We start from the raw sequence: 27,589 nt of genomic DNA, 5'->3' as shown, positions 1-27,589 counted from the left end.
CGTAAAGGGCACGTTGTAGTCCTCTGAAACTTGAGTGGCAAAACTAAGGTTATTACATTCTGCCTCCCGCTTCAGAGCGAGGAAATCACGATGGTAATTCCCGGAGCCAGATACATACGCAAAATGACTAGCTAGATGGTTAGCAATCGAGAGTGTGTCAGTGACCATATTGCCTGCAAGAGAGATTCCCGGTACAGAAGATGATCCTTGAACACCCGAAATACGTCGAAACTTAGTCCACACTTGAGATGATGGAGTTTGTGACGTCATAGACGACGTATATCTCTCCCACGAAGCTTTCTTACTTTGTCGAATAAGAACTCGCACCTGAGCGCGGATTTTCTTAAATGTTACCAAGTTGGCCACAATTGGCTGTCTACGGTAACGTTTATGAGCTGCTATTTCATCGTTCCACCAAGGAACGAGTTTTCGGCGAGGAGTCCCCAAGAAGAACGGAATGGACTCCTCATCAGCAGCAAGAATAACTTGGGTGCGTAAGTTATTTCCTCGCCGACGGTCCGCCTGATATCGTCATTAAAGACAGCTAGTGATGTGTACTTTGGCCAATCAGCATGTTTAAGAATCCATCGAGGGGGAGCCTCGACGGATTTATGTTTCAACAAAGTAAAGATGATGGGAAAATAGTCACTGTCACAGAGATCACCGTGTGTATTCCACCGAAACAGCGGAGCCAACGTTTGGCTGCATAGACTTACGTCTATGCGAGAATATGTGCCGTAAGGTACACTAAAGTGAGTTTGTTCCCCTGCATAATTCATGCTTTCAGTCAATTACAGAAAAGATAGAATCAGCAAACTCTACACGATCATTGGCCCACCCAGTACCCATGTGTGATCCAAAAGCTATGTCACATAATTATCCGAAAAGATAATCTTACACAAATTTCACCCTATTCAATGTCTCTAGCTCAATCTGACCCATGTATAGATGAGATGCGAGAAAATATCATAGGAACAGCAATTTAGGCCACTAAATGCTGCGTTTTATGGTACAATCCTTTGTCGATATGACGTACCGTTTGGTAGCAGTTAATTGTAAATGCAATATTGTAAACCTGCATATAATTTCCTATGTCGATCTATATATATTCATTGATGTCGATTTGTAGCGATCGAGAAAGGGTGTGTCTGCTATTGTAATCAGTACTCCCCACACCGACTATGACTGGCAGTAGGAATGCGGTCCTATTCCAACTCCTGTGTAACTGGCATTAGTAAGGTAGGCCTACCAGTGTAATGAATAATTCCCTTCTCGATTTGACTTGCAGAAAGCAAGGGAGCATGAAATTTTGTTCAAAACTCCCCCACCCGATTGTGTTTGGCTGTAGGTAAGGGTGCCCGCCATTATAAACAAATGTACCCATATAAAATGTGACTAGTATTAGGCATAGTGGCCTGCTATTTTAATGGAAACTCACCAACTCTGTGTGACTGGCAGTAAGCTTGCTGGCAGCAGGTAAAAGGGATTGTCATTATAATGATAACTGCACTACTCAATTTTGACTGGTAGTAGGGAAGTTGCCTGCCATTATAATAACAACTCCTCAGCTGTTATCTGTTTGGAAGCAGGAAAGGGGCCCTGCCATTGTAACGAAAACTCCCCAAATCAATTGTGACCGCGCAGTAGGCAAAGCGGCCTGCAATGATAATGTAAACTTCCTAACTCGATTGTGAATGGCAGTAGGCAAGTGAGCCTGCCGTTATCATCACAATTCCGTAACTAACACCGTAATTCGTCTTCTTATATGTTACCTAAGGATCCCTTCTCCTAAATATCTCTTTTGTTACCGCCTCCTTAAATCCATAATTAATATCATCACAATTTAGTGAGGGACATTTCATGATTCAATACATCCACTTGGTAATTACATATTTGTGCTATCCGGTTTTCCACAGTTATAATTCTATTTTCTATTAATGACAACTTTCTTAACTGTGTTACTTCTTTCTTTACTTTCACCGTACGTATGGGAGTGTTACACTCGAAACCTAGACACACTTACCTTTGATGACAAATTCCAAGATGGTCAGATGTGTAAGTGACCCGTAAAATATCGAAATATGGACGTAATTTTAGTGACCGTGCAGACCTTCGTTTCGGGGTAACTGCTGGCTAAACGGTAGGTCAGATCACAAAACAGATCACACAATCGACGCTCAATTTGGAGAGACCTTCAACTTTGATCATATGACCTTTTCCGTATCTGGATTCATTATACGTTAGATAGAGCTGTAACCTGTACTGGCATCGTAGCCCTAATTCTTATCAAGTTCCACGTTGGACCGACAACAATATATGTATAACCATCGCGCTGTACTTCCTCTCAATTTGCTTCATGTTGTAATACTAATTTAATATGTTGTTGTCCGAGCTATCTTTCCTCTTAAATGCTACTAATTAACTATACGAAATCGGGGACGAATATACAGATCAAGCGCGGTGGTTGCATGTCAATGTTTAGTCAGCATCTCAGGGTAAAACATCCATATATATCCGATAATACTATATACCTTCGTAAGTTCCGTTGAAGAGGGTGAATTTGTTCAATAAGTTACTCATTTTCCACGAAATCCTATCGTAAAATCAATATGAGCCTCTAAATATATCATAACTCCGAAATACCAGTCTATATATTATCTTATAACTAATCTTCCTATCTCTACCTTGGAACATAAACGCTTAAATAATCTCAAAACTAATTTATTAGCATGCTAATACTACAAATAATAAAATAATATCCATCTCTAGTAATAGAGGAAAATAAACTCAAATGTGACACATTATCACTCTTGACAAATCAAATTCTTGAATTAATACAATTAAAATTGGGTAAGTCTCATTAATTCATTTGGGCATTAATTATTATTTTGTTGTGTGACCACATTTCATGATTTTATTTCATCATGGGGATAAATAAGGTTTATTCCTTATTGAAGGAGGGAGTGGTCTTTCTTTCCTTTAGGTCTATTTGCAGTCTTCTTTAGGATTGGTTTGGAAATACGTATTGACTTGTCTGTGGCATGAGATAAGTAACTGCTTTCCAACTATGGCTTCAAAATGCCATCTTAAGTAATTAAAAGAAATTAATCCTAACCATATTAATACCAATTCCAACATCCTTATATTTAAAAAAATATGTGCCAAAATAAAATCAAAAATCTTCATTTACGAGTGCCATATCCATGTTCATCAATCGTAATAACCTGCTAGAGTCGTACAGATCTATTAAATACTATGTGCATTTTCAATTAAGATGAATCCTTTTACTGCCTACCGATGTGCCATGTTTAGGTTAAAACGTGCTCCAATATTATATGTTCACTATGTGAGACAAATATATTGTTAGGCGACTACATCTCTTTCCCATAAGTGCTTCAAAACACATGTAAATTACGATCAACCTATCTCAATATTTGATTTAAGTTCAACCAATCGACCATCTAACCTCTATGCTATACTTAATATTCACGTATCTAGGCCTTAATTCCATTGCTGGCCTCATTTTCAATCATAACATAACCGTAGCTAGGCCATAAATTCGCGCCTATGTCATTCAATCATTCTTTACACAATAACTATTCAACATTTCAAAACACCAACAACATATTATTATTCACGCATCTAATTACTGCGATTCCTCCGCATACAATCAATATCATTACTCAACTTCCCCATAATTAATACTACGTCGCAGTAAAACACTTCTTTTACCTCAGTATCTATTCATAACACTGCAAGCTGCTACTTTATTCCAATTCTTCGTAAATATGAACGATATTGGCCTTGTTAGTCGATCTGGTCGTTGGGTAACCTAGTCTTCTTACTATACACTTCACTTTCTTACCTTAGCCTCGCCTAGTTTGATATACGACGTTCTCTTAAGCATATAGGTTCAAAAACATCATCATTCACTTCCCGATACTGCTCACTTTTAAGATCAACTTATGAGCACGGCAGTATATTACTATACATACATAACACATATCTGTGGTTATTTTCTCCGGCATATGCCTTAGAATTCACATATTGGCACAAACAAGTTATATTTTGGCACTTCAGCACTTCTACAATTATACCACACTAAATGAAGTAATTTGATAGTTAAATTTCTTGAAAATGTTACTTATCTCAAGCCATTTTTATGTCCGATGTTGGTTTCTTCTTCCTCCTCATGGCATCTCAGAACATCTAGCCTCGTGCTGGATTACGCCATACTGGATCTCTCTAAGTCACCGGGCCTGAGCTTACGATGATCTGGTCAGCCTTCCTCCATCGATTTACGCTAGCTCCATTTCGAGTCCAAATTCCATGTAACGAAAAGACATTGTTAATTTCACAGAATGCATCTTAGTTTTTCGTATACAAAGCTCTTCCAAGTACATTGACTAATTGTATTCATGCTTCTTATTCTTTAAGGATAATGCTCAGAGTTAATTATATCTTTATAAATTGGTTCTTTCTTGGTGAAATATATTGCCTAAACAATGTTATTTGAATCTTGTAGATGGATTATTCGTATTATTTGAGAAAATCTGGCCTCTTATTAAGTTACTATTGGCCTTATTTATGAATGCCGTAATCCGACACCTCTTCTTCAGCTCAGTACTTGGAGTGTATTATACGTGCTTCCCTGCCGTTTGTTTTAAAAGTAGTTTTCAATGGTTTGTTATTGGATTCTTCCCGCGTACGGATTCTAGTACGGTTCTCTCGATTATACTAGCTGTTCTTCTGGTTAGGTAATCACAATTTTATAGCTTGTTTCTGGTGTAATCTTTTTGCCAAAGTAGATAAGAATAGGACGTTTTCAATTTTTTTACGTACAATTGTTCATTTTTCATAGAGTTTCCTTTCCATCTCGCCGGGCAATTCCTCTTAATTGAGATCAACTTGTCATAAAAGGTTACTCCGTGCATTCTTGACGCTTGAAGCTGACCTGCGCCATTTTTCATCCGATCTATCTTCATGTCAATTGACGTCAATTGTAACGTAATGGTACAGAGCTATATTGCTAGATTTTAATAGTAATCAAATCTCTAACTCGATTGTGACTGGCATTAGGATAGCTGGCATGTAATTATAATTAAAACTCCCAATCTGTATTGTGAATGGCAGTTGGCAAGTGAGCCTGCCGTTATAGCAGAAACTATCGGACTCGATTTTGAATTGCAGTAGGTAATGTGGCCATCCATTATAGTCAAAACTCCTCAACGCGCACCTTACATAGAAAACAGCTAATGGGGTCCGCCCCGCTTTGTTTCTCGGATTGCGCTAAGAGATATGCAACTTAATGTAATCTTACTCACTGCGTTTTCAGTAATTTACGTAGAAATCCGTACACAAGGTAGAATACTGTAGCGAAGCACAGGCACATTTGCTAGTCTGTAAAGTAACAGTTTCGTTTTCTCCTTCATCACCCTTACGTTCAAGGAATTTCTAACTGGATGCGTGGTTTGTCACAATTACTTTCTAACATTTTTAGACTGCCTTTGTTCTTTGTATCCCCGTAATTAAGTACCTGGTTGTATATATTCCAGTTTGGAGAAGGGTACCTTGGACGGACTGCTTGTCTTCTTCCTCTAGTTGGCCGTCGTCTGACATACAACGTTTCCATGAATTGTATAAGGTCTTTGATACCTGCATGGCTGCTGTCTGTTACAGTGCTAAATATTTTGCAATGGGAGAAAAGGTAAAGCCAATAGTTTCCGGTTGTCTGCATTTATAACATCATTTTCCAGGAATATCTGCATGAGACCTAGATTTACAATGTGCTTCCATATGCTTTTACTCTGCAGTTTGGTAGTTCCGACGTTTCCTTCTGGCATTGGAGTGATTTCAAAGTCTATTAAAGGTAACTCCTGATTAAACTCCAGCTGTAATTTATTTTTTTCAGCCTTAATGCTTTGAAATATTGCTTTGTACTTCAGTACATCTTTTCGAGCGTAAATTGTATATACATTAAAAGAAACATTAAACCGAAGCCTATTGTGTGAATCTTATACAGCAGATAAAAGTGCCTAGCGACTGTTTTCAATGTTCCCTCACCATAAATAATTATACTTGCACACACATGTGACAAACCAGTTTCTGGTTTTAAAACAATGTATTCTACTTGAGACTTTTATACCTGAATCATATGCTAGCCATTCAATGTGAGAGAAAATGTGGTCAGCTTTCACATTCTTGCATTGTTTTTGGCAGTTGAGGCCGGTTTTGGTTTTGTGTTCTTAGCACAATGAGTATCTTCCCGCGAGAAACAGCGAACCACTTTCATCTGTAACATTATATACACATTTAAGTGGCATTGCACCTGGTGGCTTCTACGAGCGGTCCACCACTGTCCTGTATGTTCTCTATACAATTTTGCTTCTACTCCCTCTCCTTCAATAACGTGCACATGCATTCTTTCCCTCAAAATAGTTTTTTCTCCCTCTCTCCCGCAACGTCCCTATTCGTAGTGCACCAAGAATTACCTTTGTCCGGTCTTCCACATCTACACTATTCTATGCTACCATCACGATCATTTACAATAATTTCAATAATGTTGCTTTACGTCCCACTGACTACTTTTATAGTTTCCGGGGATTGGAGGTGCCGAAATTTAGTCCCGCAGGAGTACTTTTACGTGCCAGTAAATGTACCGATACGATTCTGACGTATTTATGCACCTTCAAATACCACCGGACTGAGCCAGGATCGGACCCGCCAAGTTGCGGTCAGAATGCCAGCGCCACAACCGTCACAGCGGCCGGCAAACAAAATAAATCATACACAGCGTTGTTCTGTACCAGTAGACCATGGCCTATTGAAAGAATTTGATACACAGCGTTGCTCTGTACCAGGAGACCATGGTCTACTGAAAGAATTTGATACACAGCGTTGCTCTGTACCAGGAGACCATGGCCTATTGAAGGAATATGATACACAGCGTTGTTCTGTACCAGAAGACCATGGCTTATTGAAAGAATTTGATACACAGCGTTGTTCTGTACCAGGGGACCATGGCCTATTGACGGAATTTGATACCCAGAGTTGTTCTGTACCAGGAGACCATTGCCTATTGAAGGAATTTGATACACAGCGTTACTCTGTATCCGGAGACCATGGCCTATTGAAAGAATTTGATACGCAGCGTTGTTCTGTACCAGGAGACCATGGCCTATTGAAGGAATTTGATACGCAGCGTTGTTCTGTACCAGGAGACCATGGCCTATTGAAAGAATTTGATACACAGCGTTTCTCTGTACCAGGAGACCATGGCCTATTAAAGGAATTTGATATACAGCCTTACACTGTACAGGAGACCATGGCCTATTGAAAGAATTTGATACACAGCGTTACTCTGTACCAGGAGACCATGGCCTATGAAATAATTCGATACACAGCGTTGCTCTGTACCAGGGGACCATGGTCTATTGAAGGAATTTGATACACAGCGTCACTCTGTACCAGGAGACCATTTCCTATTGAAGGAATTTGATACACAGCATTGTTCTGTACCTGGAGATCAGGAACTTGTGAAAGAGTTTGATACACAGCCTTGTTTTGTACCAGGAGACCACGGCCTTTTGAAAAAGTTTGATACACAGCGTTGTTGTGTACCAGAATACCACGGCCTATTGAAAGATTTTGATACACAGTCTTGTTGTATATCAGGAGATCACGAACGTTTGAAGGATTTTGATACACAGTGTTGCTGTGTACCAGGAGATGATGAACTTTTAAAAGAGTTTGATACACAGCGTTGCTATGTACCAGGATATCACGTACTTTTGAAAAATTTTGGTTCACAGCGTTGTTGTGTACCAAGAGATCATGGCTTTTTGAAAGATTTTATGAGTGTGTCCATGACACCTTTAATTCGGAATTACCTTATGATTCTCATTATGTATTTAGAATGAATTTAACTTGTTACAATAAAGAATTAGTTCAATTACTTATAACATTATCTCGGTAATTACAGACATTGTTTACCTACCTAAACGATGAGAGAAGAAACTTTCCTAATTGTGTGGACGAAACCTTACTTGGTCTAACACTTGTACTGAAGGAAATATTACTGCACGAACAGTGTAGTGGCAGAAACGACTGTGGGCAAGACTAATTGGACAACATATCCATGCACGAATAAAACTGGACTTACTGTCCTGGAACCAGTCATTTACACAGATAAAGATGCATTCTGGTCTGAGAAATACATCTCTTCATTTTAGTCTATTTTTGCACCACTAATACGTCTCCGTCTCAGTCCTGTACTGTTCTTAACCGGATTCTTCCATCCAATTTTCGTCAACTTTTCTTTTTTTCTTAGTTGTCATTCCACAGTTTATATTTGTTCAAATAATTTCAGGTAATTTTCTGCCATTTATAGACATAACCTTTTCACTTTTTATTCCTTAATCAGTTCCTCATTGTATTCTATAACATTATAAACCTGATAAATTATATTCCTGATCCTATGTATCTGGTGCTCAACCTTCTTTGCCGCAGATTTGTTCTCAGGTATGTATGAAATGATAGGTGTTAAAAATGTCCTCATTACTTAGGGTACAGCCTTGATATCCGTCCGACTCGTTGGCTGAATGGTCACTATCCTCCACCACAATAACACGCAGTTCAGTTACCTACATATGCAGATCCCGCCCACCCTCATCGGAGGGCCTGCCTTACAAGGGCTGCACTCGGCTAGAAATAGCCACACGAAATTATTATATAGCCTTGATATCCTCCTCATTCTTTCCACATCACGGCGTCTCCGAAAACTGTAAGAGTAGTTAGTGGGACGTAAGGAAAATAACATTATTATTATTATTATTATTATTATTATTATTATTATTATTATTATTATTATTATTATTATTATTATTATTATTATTATTATAAAATAATTTCTCTCGCGTAATTGTTCGAGTATTGACAGATTGCCGACTCCAAAACACTAGTTTAAATTGGAAGCTCCCACATGTATTATGAACGGACTTTTTTGCTTCTTAGCTGAATAATCAGCGTAGTGGCTCTCAGTTCAGAGCGTCCCAGGTTAGATTCCTGGATAGATTTGCAATTTTAAATCTAAATCCCATGGCTCGTGGACTGAGTTCTTGCGCTATCTCCGATACCCTAGCAACTCGTACACTGCACACATCACTAGCCTCCTCCAAAATAACACTCACTTTTTCGCATACGGCAGATGCCACTCACCCTCGTCGGAGCCTTACAAGGGCTGCACTAGCCTAGAAATTACCTGATGCAATAATAATAATAATAATAATAATAATAATAATAATAATAATAATAATAATAATAATAATAATAAAAATACACGGATTCGAGCCCATATGATATAATGAGAACCTAGTGACAATGTCTTTGAGAAATCACTTCCACTAACTACACTGTAGAAATTGTAGTAATTTTCAGCTTGGAAGTTTAGTATAGGACGGTCACGTTATGGCTTAAGTACAGATATGGACAAGAGATGTCTAATCTACCCATGCAAGTATTAACATTAAAAGATAATATGTCAAAACACACTAAGCTTACCTTTTCACCAATCCTTACGAGAGATCCATCTTTCTTTCTTCCTTGCTTTAACTGTAGCAATAATGTTCGGTATGGACAGCCCTGAAGATGGTTTTCCGTGGTTTCCCATTTTCACACCAGGCAAATGCTATGGCTGTACCTTAATTAAAGGCACGGCCGCTTCCTTCCCACATCTAGGTCTTTCCTATGCCATCGTCGCCATAACACCTATCTGTGTTTGAGCGTCGTAAACCAAAATTGTTTTTAAATAAAAAAAAGAACAGGCAAGCAGCCAGCGTATATGTACCTCTCGGTTACCATTGCACTTGGCAGGAATGTCCTTATTATATTTCATGTAGAGAAACGCCTTTCTCTTTCCACAGTAGTCACTGGTATGGTAATAGTGTTATTTTCAAGAACAGTACATTCGGAAATACAAGTTAATGAACTGTTTAGCAACTTTTTCCTCGGAGAACTAGCTGATATCCTTCTGGGCCACATTTTTCTTGTGATGGAGGCTCTCTCGTTTCAGCAGGTCTCTGCAAGAAGGAACATAGCCAATGCCAATGTTTGGAGACCATGTATTTTAAACGTCTACTCGACGGTCACATGGGGTTTGTGTCCGGTAGCTGATACATATGATTTTATGCTCTATCTTGAAGCTAGATTTTGTATCCTAGATATTCTAATCACCTTCCTCATGATCTTAAAGTCTCTGTCCTATGTATAAAATATTGAGAGGTAAAAATTGAAAACATTAATATTTATTGGGAGGGCACGTGACACTGTGACCTTATGGGTCGGCCGCCACTGGTGGAGGCGGTAGAATATCTCTACGGTATCCCCTGCCTGTCGTAAGAGGTGACCATGGGTTCTCAATTCAGTAGGAAGGGATGGCCACCACGGGTCACTTAGCCAAGTCTGTCAATATTTCTTCTTACTTGTATCGGCTCTTCACTTTCAACTTTCATACGTGACTTCTGCTGGTCAGCTCTTGTTCTCTTCCGACCCCGACGGCGTTAGGTTCACGAGACCTAGAAAGTCTTCCATTTTCACGGCCGTAGTGGCCCCTTGCCAATACCTTCCTTCTTCGAAGAGTCATGCCTCTTCATTTTGTTTTCCTTCTGACTAATGCTAAGAGAGATTGGTCGACCAGGTGTTCTTAAAATAATAATCACTATCACCACTACCTTTATCACAACACTCTGACGCAGCTAATTTCACACACCGCAAAACATATGTGTTGTCAAAGGTGATCTGTCTTATGTACCAAGCCACGTATCTAGAACAAAGGATTATAGGTCTTAATCACTAACCTGTCAGGTGTAATGTGTTAACAGCGAAACAGGTGTATAATTACGTTTCATATAAAAGGGCGGTCCCTCATGCAAATTTCAATATTCTTCCTTTTCAGTAACATGGGCAAGGGTCATTGCTCCAGGAGAGTGTTCGAGGTTCTATTACCGGTGCTAGCAGCTGTTCTCTGCTTCACGAACACAACGGTGAGTTACATTAGATAACAGGTCAGTGAACCAAACAATCAAGATAATGTCAAGAGAGTGCTCCTCGCGGTCTGTGTACAAACCCTAGCGGCACCAAGAAAATGTTGACGTGACTGTGCAGTATTCGCAGAAAATTGACGTTACGAAAATCAGGCCGTATTTTACAAGCTGTTTCTGGCAAACTGTAAGTGACACATTCTTCTTTTCAGCCTTTTCTCAACTTACCCAGTGTCGGCACATTCTATGCATTTTTTTTTTTTTTTTTTTTTTTTTTGCTAGTTGCTTTACGTCGCACCGACACAGATAGGTCTTGTGGCGACGATGGGACAGGAAAAGACTAAGAGTGGGAAGGAAGCGGCCGTGGCCTTAATTAAGGTACAGCCCCAGCATTTGCCTGGTGTGAAAATGGGAAACCACGGAAAACCATTTTAAGAGCTGCCGACAGTGGGGTTCGAACCTACTATCTCCCGAATACTGGATACTGGCCGCACTTAAGCGACTACAGCTATCGAGCTCGGTTCTATGCATTTCGCTCAGTTTTACGGCTGAATGATTTTCCTGGCGTCAAACCACTGCGAAGGGATGTATTCAAAATAGCGTGTTTCTGTGTTGGTTTCTAGTGTGATTTGTTGAATGTAAATTAAGACTAAGACGAAAACAAATACTCGGACCCTGAGGATGTGAAAGTTCCTTATTGGGATCGATGTAAATACCGAGGTGTTAATCTGAGGAAAAACATTTGGGTAATAACATAACCGGTATTCTGAATAAAGGGTACAGATATCTACACATGGTTATGAGAGTATTTAGGGGTTGTAGTAAGGATGTGAAGGAGAGGGAATGTAAGTCACTGGTAAGACCCCAATTAGAGTATGGTTTCAGTGTATGGGACCCTCACCAGGATTACTTGATTCGAGAAATGGAAAAGAATCCAAAAAGTCAGCTCGACATTTTATGAGTGATTTACCAAAAAAGAGTGGCGTTACAAAAATGTTCCAAAGTTTGGGCTGGGAAGACTTGGGAGAAAGGAGAAGAGCTGGTGGTCTAAGTGGTATATTCCGTGCTGTCAGTGGAAATATGGCGTGGAATGACATTAATAATAATAATAATAATAATAATAATAATAATAATAATAATAATAATAATAATAATAATAATAATAATGTTATTTGCTTTACGTTCCACTAACTACTTTTTCGGTTTTCGGAGACGCCGAGGTGCCGGAATTTAGTCCCGCGGGAGTTATTTTACGTGCCAGTAAATCTACCGACACGAGGCTGACGTATTTGAGCACCTTCAAATACCACCGGACTGAACCAGCGTCGAACCTGCCACGTTGGGGTTAGAAGGCCAACGCCTCAACCGTCTGAGCCACTCAGCCCGGCTGGAATGACATTAGTAGACGAATTTTAAGTGGTCTTTTTTAAAGTAGGAAATATCACACTATGAAGATAAAGTTGGAATTCAAAAGGGAGAATTTGGATAAATATTCATTTATAGGGAGAGGAATTAGGTATTCGACTAATTTACCGAGGGAAATGTTAAATAAATTTCCAAATTCTTGAAGTTTTTAAGAAAAGACTAGGTAAAATCGATTAGGGAATCTGCCACCTGGGCAATTTCCCTAATGCAGATCAGTAGTGGCTGAATGATTAGATTATTAATCAGACACATTTTAATATTCACAACTCGGCCAAGAATTCAACCCAGGGCACTTTGAATCGAAGGCCCACTACGCTGATCATTCGGTCAAGTAGCCGTATCACTAGGCAATTCAAGGCCTCAGCTAACTGGCATTATATTTAGTGCGATGAGACAACCTGCCTCGTGCTTTGAGCTCTCGATTAGGCGTACACTTACTCAGAACATTTCGGAACACCGTAGGCAGTGAACGTGTCGACCGATTCGAATGATTCTTGTCTCGTTTTACTATAAAATGGACAGGCTAGGAAAGGTTTGACATTATGTCAAAAAAATGAACTTTAAAAAATGACAACAAAATGTTGTAAAATAGGTGATTTGTCCATCAAAAGATCAATTCCAAACCCTAATGTGGAATACCAATAGAAATCATTCTCTGAGTCTGATATGATGGTATCACAATGGTTGCCCTGCTATCCTCAAGGACGAAGTTATGTGGGATTGAGCACGTAGTCATATCTTAAACTGCCTCATACCGACCACTGAATGTGAATTGTGACCCATAATGTTTCTACTCCTGATCAAAGAAGCTTTTGTCCGACGTAACGGTAACATTGCGGTAGATTTAGGATGATTAGGGCAGTAGTTGCTTGGTGTACAATATTTTTACGATTGCGAAATGTATTGAAAGGGCTATATTCATCCTTGTTGCTAGGCGAGCAGCCAGATGCACTAGTTCACAATAAAAAATATAAAAAGCATAACAACCGTAAATAAAAGTCGTGTCATACTTATTTCTTTTTAATTTTGCGTGATAATTGTCCACTGCGAAGTAATTCGTCTCCCATTGTAGTTCTCATGGGCCATTTGTTAATACAATTGTACAGAACATTCACCGGTAGTCAGACTTGAGATGGGGGACGTCATCACGAAAACATTCGCTCCCCCGTCACCATTGTAAATTTTGTTACACGTATTATTAAACCCGTGGGGAGAGGGGGGGGGTAGGAAGCCATAAAGAAAACTTCTAAACTTCTATTTAAATTAAATTTAACCTTAATGTATGTTCACTTAATTTGTGATATATGAAGCCATTTCCTTTAAGTTTGAACTCAGTTAACTTATCGTATGTTTTATTTTTGTAGGTAATTTATATGTTTAATTATTTAAAAATTAGTTTCGACAGACTGAATAACCTAACAGTTATAAATTAATTTCACTTATGCAATTTATCTGATGTTATTATACAGTACCCAGGTGAAAAAACACTACTTCTATGTTTATGGATTTCAAATGAAAGAAAAATTGGTGAAATGAATGTCGTATGGGTTTTTTAGTGCCGGGATATCCCAGGAAGGGTTCGGCTCGCCAGGTGCAGGTGTTTCTATTTGATTCCCGTCGGCGACCTGCACGTCGTGATGAGGACGGAATGATGATGAAGACAACACATACACCCAGCCCCCGTGCCATTGGAATTAACCAATTAAGGTTAAAATCCCCGACCCGGCCGGGAATCGAACCCGGAACCCTCTGAACCGAAGGCCAGTACGCTGACCGTTCAGCCAACGAGTCGGACATTGGTGAAATAACTTTGTACAACATGAAATTGATTGCATTGCTCACGTAACTACAATATTATTACCGTTCAGAAAATAGACTGAACTTACCTATACCAATTATTCAAGGTAGTCTTCGGTAACTTCACATATTTCACACACCACCGTTTTTACGCATGGTTTTCCTCAAACAAACACCAAAGTGATAACACCTGACTGTCTAAATATGTTCTGCTTTATTTTCTAGATGAATCTTCTCGCCTTGATGGGGAAAATTTAGCATCATTCGGACTTCTCCTGGATATGAAGCGGAAAAATCGAATAAATGCTCCTAAGGGGGCCGATAGGAGTACTTTTGCCGCTCTCTTTTAAGAAAGTTAACTGAGAGAGTAGGCATTTAATCGATTTCTTAACCATAAAAGTCCACAGTCCCACAAGCAATGATTCAAATTTGATCACCACATATTTAATGCTGTTATTCTTAGAAATTGTTATGGAGGTTTGAGACAAAATACATAAAGAACAATATCTTGAGCATATTTTTGGGAAATGGACGAAGACTGTTGATTCAAAAGTTTCTCATAGAAATGTAACTGCATAAAGAAAATGAATAAACATGCAGAAAATGCTCGCAAAAATACTGTAGTTTACTGTGAATAATGTTTAGCCTCCTGCTGGCCATCTGTATTGTGGACCTCATATGTCTCCTAAGAGAAGAACACAATATACTTGAGTGCCAAAGTATGGAGAAACGAGAAATGAGAGGCTAGGAAGAAAGATAAAGCACATGGCCGGAATTCTACATTACCTCAATAAAATACCACAGTATGGTAGTCAGTGAAAATCATAAAAGCACTGTTTAAATGAACGTCGAATACTTCGACACTGGCAATACAGAACAGTATCGAACACATCGACTCTTAACACTTGTTGGGAGAAAGTTAGGCCTCCCACCAAGCAGAACGTGGTTCGAATGCCACCCAAAACATCTGCCACATTTAAAGGAATTCGTATTTAGAAAATGTAAAGTAGTATATGAGGGGTTATCATCAAAATAGTCATAGAAAACTACAAATTTCATCGTTATGTTTCAAGTTAAAATCCAGAAAATGTATGAAAATTATGTTGGTATTATATTTGTTTCGAAGCCGAGCGTCACTTACCAGTGGACTGGAAGAGTGTCCAACGAATGTACTTTATGCAACATAGTTAAAATAAATCTCTCATCAAATTGTCCTCAGTTCCAATTCGCGCCAAAGCATTAGGGTTATTTTAAGTGAAATCCATATCTTCACTCGGGATTCCACTTTAAACAGGAGATCATATACAGTTATGAGCACAATATTCAGGTAAGATTGTATAGCTGCATTGCTTCCTTTAAAGTTGAATTTTTTTTTACAATTTGCTTTACGTCACACGGACACAGATAGGTCTTATGGCGACGATGGGAGAGGAAAGGCCTAGAAGTGGAAAGGAAGTGGCCGTGGGCTTAATTCAGGTACAGCCCCAGCATTTGCCTGGTGTGAAATTGGGGAAACCACGGAAAACCATCTTCAGGGCTGCCGACAGTGGGGTTCGAACCCACAGTCTCCCGGAGTTAAGATCACAGCTGCGCGCCCCTAACCGCACGGCCAACTCACCCGGTAAAGTTGAAATCCATAAACTGATAGGACTTCTGTGAAGATGTTTGCTTCAGTGATATAATGTCACGAGAAGTAGGTATCTGTATTTATATTCACTTAAACCGTCAATCTTCTCCACACGAGTGCATGACCTCCTGTAGGGATATTGCTTTAAAAGCCTGGGGGATCCTTTTCCCAATTTGGGTTAAAATATTTAAATGAAACAAACGTAGTCTGTCACGTTAGATTATTGAGCAGTTTACATATACACGGTAGATTTTCGAATCGTTTACATATACACGAATATACAGTAGGATTGTCAACTAAGAACATATGGGTTTACAAGCAAAATAATTTCCGTTCTTTTAACTTTTGACATTCTCACGCTCTACTGTGTGTGGTTGTTTCGCTGTATTCACTGATTATATCCATTGATATCCATTTTAGTTCTTGAACTTTCTATTTTCTTGTCAAGTCTCAGGAGAGAGATACAAATATTTTTAAAAATCAGCTAAAATATGCTTTTCTAGACACCCTAACAAACTCATAACGTAATTATTAAGAGAAATATTATTATTATTGTCCCGATAGATATTGCAATGAAAGACTGTGTAAACCTTCGAACTAGTTTTTTCCTTTTTCACAAGTAAAGTTTTTGGCAATGTTTACAAACTCGCGAAATATCAAAAACGCGAAATGACTCAGCAACAAAAATGGTGGGAAATAGTATCAAAGAGTCTAGATAGTTAATCAGATATATAAATACGACATTCAGTGGCTTTGGTTCTGAGATTCGTAGTCGTAACTGTATTTATTTAGGTAGGTGCATTATGAAGCTCAGCAGCTCTATATAGGCATAAATGGTCCCTGCAGTAGTGGACAGCATAAGATTCAATAATCTGTTACCTCATCACGAACTAAAATACAGTGGTTACCTCTATGTCCAGCCGCGTTTTTCGTCACAAATAAACCTGATATCCGTTTTGGTGTTGTAACGGTTCAAATCCCGTTACAAGATGATATCTGTATTTTTATTATTGTATGATTTTATCTGTATTTTATTATTATTATTATTATTATTATTATTATTATTATTATGTCAGTATTATTATTATTTTATCTGTGATATTGTTACTATTATTGTAATTATCCGTTTTATTCAATTCGATTTTGCAATTGCCTGTTGCTTGCAAGACTGTACTTAGATGTATACATATATACGTATGTGTAGGATAACACTCAATACCTGTACAGTGAGAATTGTTGTATATATCAGAGATTGGAAGTGACGTTGTTATATTGCAATATTGTTGGCAATTCTGCCAAGTCATCGCCACTCCATGGCTACGTCATTGTATTTATTTAGAATATGCGCTCAGAGAGTCGACCGCCCGAGGGCTATTTCACCACTGTTTGTAATATCTGTCGCGTAGGTGGGTGTATGTCATTGTTATTTCTGGAGATTACGTAGTTGTGTCAACTAACGTCTATATAAGGTGGATGCATATTGTAGCGTCAGTCATTACTTATACGGATGCAGTACAGTGAAGTAGTCTACTAGATCAAGAGGCCTTAGTTGGCCAGCCAACCAGTGTGAACGAGAGATGGTGAAGACTCAGTGAGCCATTTTGGTCATTGAGAGAGTGAGACCAAATGGTTGGTCCGTCACTTAGTGGAAGACGCGGACGCAAGGCTTACCAAGGAGTCAGAGAGGGCAACCCTGGACCTGCCAAGAGGTCATACCATATTGACTTACAAAGAAGTCAGATGATATGGAGAAGAAGCAGTCTCAAGGATGTATCACCACGTTAGGCGTGACACATCTACAGTAAACACCAGAGCAATGGATTACGTCGTAATTACACTCAAAGTGTTGAAGATACAGTCAAGTGAATCAGTGAGGGAAATATTTCGTATAAATTGTTAAATGTCCGGTCAAGAAGAATTCAAATTCATGCCTAGTTTCTGTCAGTTGCAATGTCATAATTTCATATTCTCATCTGTTTTATCGCAACAAGACTCACTATTTTTTTATATATTATTTAAAGAATATATATTGTTCTATCAAACGAATTCAGAGTTTCATTTCATTGACAGTAAAATATCTTAACCTCAAAATTAATGGGGAAACCGAACGCCAATCTCCTTTTCCCAGAACTAATATGGTATGTTGTCAAAAGTAAGCTTATTACCCCACACCTTAGAGATGGTCAAGAGTCTCATTCTATTATTGCTGTACTGAGTGACAGCTGGCGCCCTTCAAATAACGTATGTGTAAGTAAGCGGGTAGCAAGTGAGTGTGAGTACAAGGTCCGACGTGTGTGTGTATTTTATTTAATGAATGTCAATTTTTATAGTTTCCATTTTAAATGCAGATATTCAGATTTTTCAAGTTAAATGCAGATTTATATGTTTGTAAATTTATTAAGAGAGTCAGGAAGTTCTCAGTGTAAGCTGAGTGAACCTCTGGGCAATGTGCCCTTCAAAAGTGAAAATCACGTCTCAAAATATTTCGACTTTCTAACGGGGTATCAAACACACATCCTTCAAGTTGAACTGAGCAGCTCAACTAGGCAGCCCGCATTGCCATTTTCATCCAACCTGCATTTTATAATGTACACATGAATTGTTTTATACATAGAGGTAATTCGTTCCGTGATCACAAAGGAGAAGTTAATGGTAATTTTGCATAGTATAATACAGGTTGTATTTTACAGCCAGTAGTATTAATATGCTTGAGGGCTAACTGGCTTTAATATTCATTATTATTCACTGGAAACACACAATATTACGTGCAATTTGAATGCATTTTATGACAATTATGCTGCTGTTATCTGGATTATAGGTGAGTCTACATTAGTTTTGGTTCAGCAAATTATTTTCCCATAATTTTTTGATATACTGCCTGCTATCATTTCTGGATCGATGCAGTACTTTTGCATCTGCCTCTTGGCAGCACCCAGAGCAAAATGTAGCTTCCACAGAAGTCCCAGTCTCATTGGTGGTTGTAACAATATGAAAGCTGCTGAGATAAGCGTGATGCTGATTAATGACACTCTGAGCACGATGAGTGCGTCTGAGTGTTATGAACCGTGTTACTCATAGTGCTGGTTGTGCTGTAATAGCACTTTCTGGTCCAGTGAGGGAAACGATGGCAAACTACATCGCTCCTCATCATGCCCAGTATTCCTCGTTTTGATGTTGCCATCGGTTTCTGTTGTTTATAACCTTTGGTGATGATCCAACCAGCCTTCGTGCTCATGAACTGGCTGACACTGTTTCATAACAGTGTATTCATATGCATTCCTCTAAAATTTAAAATTCAGACATCGAAACCATGGCCTCTGAGTAGGGGGCTGGCTCCTTGCCGCTGGCATTCTTGAAAATCAGTTTTTTTTTAAACTCCTGAAATGCTTTTCTCAGTGAATACATTAACTACTTGTATATTGTATATGTGTTGAGTATTCAGAGCCCGAAGGCTGATTTGACCTTCAACAGTTCTGCCATCAGCTATTATAGATGATATAGGCGTCAATGAAGATGCGTACTAGGGAACTGAGGAGGAGTAGTTTCCCATCGATTTACTCACCGAGCCAGAAGTTGCTATTGCATATCAGTCAGCCAAGGCCACTGAAGTGCACGCACCAACCTATCCTATGAACGACATTTACACACCATTCATAACAGCGATTGGCTGTATACGGAATGGCATTGCCAGCATCGCTCATACCTCAGTCAATTTTATATTTTCAAAACCAAGGATGTGATTAAGACAGGCCATTGAAAGTAACAAATATTACCTAGGCTATAATCGAAATATATGGTGAACTGTGTCATAATTTAGAACTCTTAATCCACAGATTTTCACGTGAAAATTGAATAATTCTATGTACTGTAGGAACTTGAAGCAGCTTAAGAACAGAATCATTGTAAGCTTCGTAGGTGTTTAGTATCAGTATTGTTAAACGTTGACTTATGGTGCCTGAAATATAAGTAGACAAAATGATCTGTGAGAGAACTAGTAACTCATGCTCGGTCGTGAAATGTAAAGCTACCTTTTCATCCAGTTTACCATCGTACCGCTGTATGCTCTCTATCTCACAACATTTTCGAAGTTGTTTTGCAGTCGCTTACAATCCAGTAACTAATTTAATCTATACAGTATAATAACATCTGTAAAACTCCTTATCTTCAAATCCATTTCTTTACTGATATCATGTATATATACATAATATAAAGGACCAATAATACTGCCGTGCGCGACCCCCTCTTAATTGTTACTGGATTAGATACTGCTTCACCTGCTCTAATTCTCTGAGTTCTGTTTTCTAGGAATTTAGTCACTCATTCAACCACTCTTTTATCCAGTCCAACAGCCCTCATTCCCGTAATCAGCCTCCCATGATCTACCCTATCCAAAGTCTTAGGTAGGTCAGTAGCGATACAGTCCACTTGACTTCCTGAATCAGAAATCCTACAAGTTCAGCCTTAGTTGAATGACCTTTCCTATTCCCGAACTGCCTTCTATCAAACAGTTAGTAATTTGGCAAACGACAGAAAAGAACTCTCTTGTCTGAAACAAATATGTCTTATGATTCTACGAATAAGGACGTCTTTCCTTTTTATTTTTACTGCGGTCTTATATTTATTTATAACTAGATTGACTGCATTCCATCTATCTCGCCTTGTCATGGATTCTAGTATTAGAAAATTGTAGTTGTGAATAAGTTACATAGAGAAACTAACTGGAACTGCAAGTGAAAACCTACACTCAGTGTTATTTTTATCATTATTATTACTTAATATATTGTTTTAATAATAAAATATTTGGAAAGCAGTGTTACCTTTTATTTCATTTTTAAATATTCTGAATGAATCCTAAGCTTGAGATGCTTATTTTTATTAATGTAAGATTATTATTATTATTATTATTATTATTATTATTATTATTATTATTATTATTATTAAAATTATGTAACATTTTCAAGTATTTCAATCGCGAAATTACCAGTATTTCGCTCCAGTGTGGCAGTGGGTTCGGCAGCTGAATTGACAGACTTTCCAAGACTAGAATCTAGTGAGCCGTTGAGGCAGCATTGCAAGCTTCCTTTGACAGTGCACTAGGGGTGATACGTATCTCCACTTGCATAGGTGTCAACCTTTGATTTTATATCGAAAGTTAAGTTCCTGAAATATCCTTACACGTTTTCAATATTGAAAATTATACAAAATAAGCTTTTTTCAGCTTAACCCAGATATTTCTGGGGTCACTGCAGCCTGTTCTTTTTTTTTTGGAGGGGCTTGGAGGCCCGAAGCATTTATTGACACCACAATGATTTTCAGGTGAAATTTCCAACCCACGATCCACCGGAATTCGAACTTTCGCGTATGGGCGAAAAGTCCGTAGCTAAGCCACTGAACTAATCATGCTATCCATGAAAATAATAATATGATGAATTGAAATAGTAATCAGTATTATTCATAATAATATAAAATTACATGGCATAATATTATTTTCTTGAACATTATTATTAAAAGTAGTTATGAAATTCCTTAACACTATTATTATGTACAGACCGTTTAATGAAGCCTATATACATTTGTAATGCATCCAGTGTATCATTGTATCTGTACAGGTTTACTGTAATTAGAGATATTTGTGCTCTATTTAATGCCAGATGAACTTAATTTAAATTTGGTGACCTACACCGAGAATTCTAAATGTTTGAATTTATTTACAGGAATGGTCGCAATACGGATCTTCGTTACACGGAGTCATTCACCACTATACACTGGGATGTTGGGGAGAAACAGAAGCTGATATCGTCCCCCAGTCCAAAATCAGTGTGAACTACAATGATCTGGCAGCCACAAAGGAAAATACACTGGTAGGATCAACTAGTGGACATGAAAACACCGTCCAAGTGAGAAGAATATTACATAACAGTTGCGGATATACTCATTCCTGTCCTTGTGGCAAATCTAGATGTACCGGCTGTGGATACCCAGGTTGTTATTGGTGCACTAAGTCTACTACAAGTTACCCGTATCATGTCTGTCCCTGTGGTAATTCTAGATGTACCGGCTGTGGATACCCAGGTTGTTATTGGTGCACTAAATCTACTGCAAGTTACCCGTATCATGTCTGTCCCTGCGGTAATTCCAGATGTACCGGCTGCGGATATCCCGGTTGTCCTTGGTGCAGTAAATCCTTGTCTTCATTTTCATCAAATGACCCTCGGTACTCCGCAATGAATGGAAAATATGGTCTCGGTAGTAAATCTTATGGTTATGGGTTAATGGCGATGTTTAAGTCCATTTTTGAACAAATGTCACAAGCACCATCTTTTTCACCAATTCCCTCGTTATCACCAAACTTATTCCAATCATCATTGACTCATCATTTTGGTTGCACGTGCCCTCTGTGCATAAGTAAATATATTAATTCTGCTGTCACGGGCTGCAGTTGTCCTACCTGCAAAAACAGGTTTAGTTCTCTTGGATATACCGGTCCTTTGAGCAAATCTTATTCCTCTGTTGATTCAGATATTACCTGCTCTAAATGCAGTGGTAGGTATAGTTCTTCTGATGACATATATAACAGAATGTATGGTCCCGTAATTCCGCAACCATATTATCCTTTTCCTTCCGGATACCATCCTCACGCACATCTCAAGGACAAGAGTGAGGATTCCCTTCCCTGGAGCAGCAACACCAAACCGAAAGGCAGGGCTGCGCCTAAAACTTCAGTAACTATAATAACACTAAATACCCCAAATGTGGAGAAGAAGCAGCAAATTAAGAAATTAAAAACCGCTCCAGTATACATCGAAGTATGATCAGAATAGTAAAACCTCTCCTTCAAAATAGTTAAATTCTTGACATAATTATTATTTTGTGATCTGTCTTAATCCTCTTATAATCAAGATTCGTGACAGTTTCAAGAATAGAGCTTCAAAATACGGAAATGGTGAGTTACACATAATCTCCACGGATAAATAATTCCATATCTGATTATAATTCACATTGCAAACAATTGAACGTGGGAATGGACTAAATCATTACTCTGTTTCAAGTTAACTGCCAATGAATTAAACCTTCATTATCTTCTTCATCAGAGGATCAGTAATGGGGTTTCGCAGTTCAGCATTACGTATTAGAAAATTTTGAAATCTTGGAATTTACATAATTACTGAAGAAAGGACACCTCTTTTTTTTAATTTCTCATACTCGTTGTGATATAGCATTTTTTTGAGGATGATTTTATTTACAATACTCATCGAAATATTACCCTGAAATGTCAGTTTTCGTCATATATGTTTGCTACACGTTCTAAATCTCCAACTTAGCTTACTGTTATTTTCCTACTAAGCAAGTGCATAAAGTGTTCTAGTCAGTGTATATTGTACAAATGATTTAAATACTTCTTCACCATACACTCACCCTCCTCGTCTCGCTGAAACTTTGCTCCCGTGGACTGACTTTTTATTCGAGGAAAGAAGTTCAAATACTTCCCCTTCAAAAATTAAACAAACCGACAACATTTATGATATATTTTGACAAACATCCTATGAAAGTTTGCAAAATTGTTTATAAACGGATATTCTGACAGAAACGTTTCCTAATTATATTCGGAAGAGTCTGTATGTCTTTTGTGTGTTCATGACAAAATAATGTTGAAAGAATATTGAATATCATATCCAGAATTTACGATAGAAATCAATTCAAATTCTAGAATGTATCCTCTTCAGCATCTAGCATGTAATTACCATATGCCCATGCATTTTAACAGTGTATAAAACTGTATTTTTATATGTAGAGGGTTCCATTTTATCCTGCGTGTGGAAGAGACAGTTAAATTTGGTTGCACACAAACCGCAATAACAGTTCTGGATTGATATGAGTTCACACATTTGCACAATTTATAGCATATCATTTCTTCTCTAGACACGGAAGCTGAAAAGTATGTCCGATGTCTTTGATAAACAATGACTGTTGTACTTGAGTCCTTAAAATGTGATGAATTTGGAGTTCTATACGACCGTATTTTATAAGGATTGTGTGTAATTATTCAGCATTAAATGACAATGCACATCAATCACCAACCTCATGAAGTTAATGTTACTTGTACTTTCTAACTCACTTCGATGGAAAATAAAGTTCTTACTAGAGGTTCAGAATTGTCTTTCTTTTTTTCCTCTCCAATCCTATGCTAATGAAATTATACGAAACGTATTGTTACAGAGATTTAAAATAAACATCTTCTTCTTCCTCCTTTTTCCTGGTCGTGTGTTTGCCCAAAATGGATATTCCCAAGTATCACTCAGCGTCGGCTCTTCTGATCCCTGCGGTTGGAAGTCTCCGCCACTGGAATGCCATTTCTATGCAAGGTCTTTACAACTATAGTTCACCATGTTTCTCTTGGACGCCCACGTCCTCTCCTTTGTCTCTCTTAATGGGATGATCTTCATCTCGACGATGTACGTATTCGTACCAGCGCAACTCCAATTTCTCACTGAAACCTTTTAAATGATCTTTCATACATGCTCATTGCGCACTCGGTCCAAGAGGGTGACACCCGCTGACCATCACAGTATCCATATTTCCGTTACATGCCTTTGTTGATTATGTATATTTTGCCTTGTCCAACACTCGGAGCCCTAAGTGAGAGCAAGTCTAACAACAGTTTTGTAAATCTAGCCTTTGAGCTGTATAGGCATTCGCCGATCACATAAGACGCCTGACAGCAAACACTATTATTTTGATCCTTCCACGGTTGATGCGATGAGTCACGCCGTCATCAATCGTCACATTGGTAGTAATAGTAATAACTGAGCCCAGATACTTGAATTTATTCGTCATTGCCAGTGATATACTCGCTATGAAAATTGTATTGGGTTGATCTTGAACTTCTGGATTGGAGAAGTTGCGGAACATATACTCCGTCTTCCTACGGCTTATTCTGAGTCCATTTGTCCCCAAAACTTTTTTTCCGAAGTGCTAACACTGCTTCAACCTCTTCACCTGTTTCACCAACTAGGACGATGTCGTCTGAGTACACAAGGGCCCATGATAGTTGTGTCATTAATTGTTAAACATCGTATTACTTAAAATTTCCAAATAATATTGATACGTTTGCGTATGCATTTTATGTGGCTATAAGAAAGAATGGATTTCTGGTACATCTGAAATACTGAAAAAAATATATTCTGTGGGCTATAAGGTATTGGTCGTAATCAGTGGTTAATATAAAAAGCACACATGGGTTAGATAACAATGCAGTGCCTCCGTTATAGTCTAAAAGTCTATTTGTATAGCTCTGGCTACCCAGCACTCAGAGAGGCTCGGTACAAAGAAAATGCATTATAGTAAGTTGCCTGAAGATAATATCATTACAGAGCGGAAATGACTAATGTAAGTTGTTGAAATAACAGAGAAGATACTGGGTTTAACACAAAATAACTTATTAAACTAAAAACACAATGCAGGCTATTAATTACCCTGTAGGTACAAGTGACAAAACGTCTGATAAACCTGGCGTATGTAGCTGTTATGTGAGCTTAATTTAGGTGACTAACTTACCCCATTCCCATGACGCAATACAGTGGGATCCTAACCTAACTAGTGTACTCATTTAGGGGAATTGCTAACGCTAATATTCCTGTCATAATCGACTGGGTCATCAACTAAATTAATATGCATTTTCTTGGAGTACAAAATCAAATAACACAAATAACACACGAAAATACCGGTGGATTCGAACCGCTTACATCAATTTAATATATCAGATCTAGAAACAAAGAAAAAATACATGTGGTGAATTATGTACACTTTCCTTACCATTATACAAGACAAGCAAGAACAGAGGATCTCGTCACCACATTTCAACGTTGTAACTCAGACATCTGTATATAAAAGGAAGTCGATCTGGGGCGATGTATGTCTATACTAATATTATAAAGAGGAAAAATTTGTTTGTTTGTAACGAAGAGACTCAAAAACTACTGAACCGATTTTAAAAATTACTTCACCTATAGAAACCTAAATTGACAGTGAGTAACATGGGCTGTATTTTATTTTCAAAACAATTCGATGTGGGGGGCACGGAGGGGGGGGGAGATATAAAAATAATAGGCTAATATAGGCAAAATATCGAATTTGTCGTATAAGGACGAGGCAAAGCTCAATTTAACCCTCTTGGCGCGAAGAACAAAACTCGGTAAAACCTACGGGCCCGAAAAGCATGTTTTAAGGCCCTAAAACCAACCGTTCCGGAGATATTGACACCACTCTACACCTGCTCTAGGAATCGGATAAAGTAATGAACTGGCGTAACCATGGCAACGTCAGCTCCAGGATTCTACAGCAGCGAAATTATCTACAACTAGCTGTAGTACCCGGCGTTGCCCGGATAGTTTCTGAATATTTACCTTTAAGATTTACATTACCAGTTAGTTATGTGTGAAGTAAATTTTTATAGAATTCCTTTTTGACTTGCAGATTGATATGTTACGATCTATAATGTCGTTTTTGAATTATTTAGATGTGTTTGATTTCAAGTTTTAGATTATTTAATTTTCGAGTAAAAGTTCGTCCTTATGGAAGCTCGAATCTCACTGGGAAGTATTTGATCCTGTCAAAAATTGATAAGTGATAACTATATGTGATTTACCGTCGCACTATAGATACGATGTACAGGATTTCAACTGTCAATGAGACTGTGTCCCCCTCGCTCTCCACCCCTATGAGAATAAAAATCTGGATTGTCACCATTCTTCTCATTGACCCCGGAAACTGTTTTCGATTATTTTTATATCTCACTCCCCCCCCCCCTCACCCTCAGCCCAAAGGAGGATGAACATGAACTTTAAAAAATTCGGAGTGTCACTATTCATTTCAGCGACCACGAAAACTATGGATTCGATATTATTCTAGATTATGTTTATACAACCCCCCTCGCCCCCTGCCCATAAGGGTGCTAGGAGTGTCTTACCCCCACGCGGTTTGTCTCCTGATACTAATTGATAAGTGTACCAAGTTTGGTGAAATTGCTCCAGTGGTTTAGGAGGAGATGTGTCATTTACACACACACACACACACACACATACATCCATTTTTATATAGTAAGAAGAAGAAGATAAGATTTTTACTATAGTTTTTCGATTATTTTTATATCTCACCCCCTTTGTCCCCCACTTGGACCTGTAAAAAATCCGGAGTATTACTATTCATCTCAGGGACCCTGAAATATATGGATTCGAAACTGTTTTTAATTATTACTATATCTCGCGCCCCCATTCGCTCCCCACCTAAAAGGGGGCTGAACTTGGACTTTAAAAAATTCTGGAGTATTACTTTTCAACTCAGCGAGCCCGAAAACTATGAATCCGACACTATTCTCGTTTATTTTTATAACTAACCCCCTGACCCCCTCCCTTAAGGGCGCTAGGGATGGCTTACCCCCTCAGTGCTCGTCTCCCGATAGTAAGTAATATGTGTACCAAGTTTGGTTGAAATTGCTCCAGTGGTTTCGGAGATGTGTCATTTACACACACACATACATTCATTTTTATATATAGTAAGATAAGATTTTAACAACTGTACTCCACCCCCTTTCCATCCCCGCCCAAAGGAATCCTATGAGTGCCTTACACAACGGTATATTTTTTACAGATAGTAAGTCTTATGTGTACCAATTTTGGTTGGCAGCTATGCCCAAACGTACATGCTC

The 27,589-nt window shown here is 38.4% G+C and overlaps 1 protein-coding gene across 1 annotated transcript; it reads left to right on the top strand.

Moving 5' to 3' along the window:
• The first annotated feature begins 10,938 nt into the window (after positions 1-10,938).
• LOC136871963 (uncharacterized) lies at positions 10,939-22,798 on the top strand. Its single transcript, XM_067145725.2, has 2 exons — positions 10,939-11,039; positions 21,600-22,798. Exons 1-2 carry the CDS (start codon positions 10,956-10,958, stop codon positions 22,695-22,697), a joined length of 1,182 nt encoding a protein of 393 aa, XP_067001826.2. The 5' UTR covers positions 10,939-10,955; the 3' UTR covers positions 22,698-22,798.
• Positions 22,799-27,589: the final 4,791 nt, after the last annotated feature.

Source organism: Anabrus simplex, chromosome 4, assembly GCF_040414725.1.
Source record: "Anabrus simplex isolate iqAnaSimp1 chromosome 4, ASM4041472v1, whole genome shotgun sequence".
In the NCBI taxonomy this organism is placed as follows: domain Eukaryota; kingdom Metazoa; phylum Arthropoda; class Insecta; order Orthoptera; family Tettigoniidae; genus Anabrus; species Anabrus simplex.
The sequence above is the reverse complement of the archived record's forward strand: the minus strand, read 5'-3'. Positions and strand labels throughout refer to the sequence as shown.

Bases quoted from the DNA above. Each gene is read 5' to 3' on its own strand.
- LOC136871963 (XM_067145725.2), top strand. From the start codon at position 10,956: ATGGGCAAGGGTCATTGCTCCAGGAGAGTGTTCGAGGTTCTATTACCG. The intron at 11,040-21,599 runs GTGAGTTACATT...ATTTATTTACAG, and splicing joins TCTGCTTCACGAACACAACG to GAATGGTCGCAATACGGATC.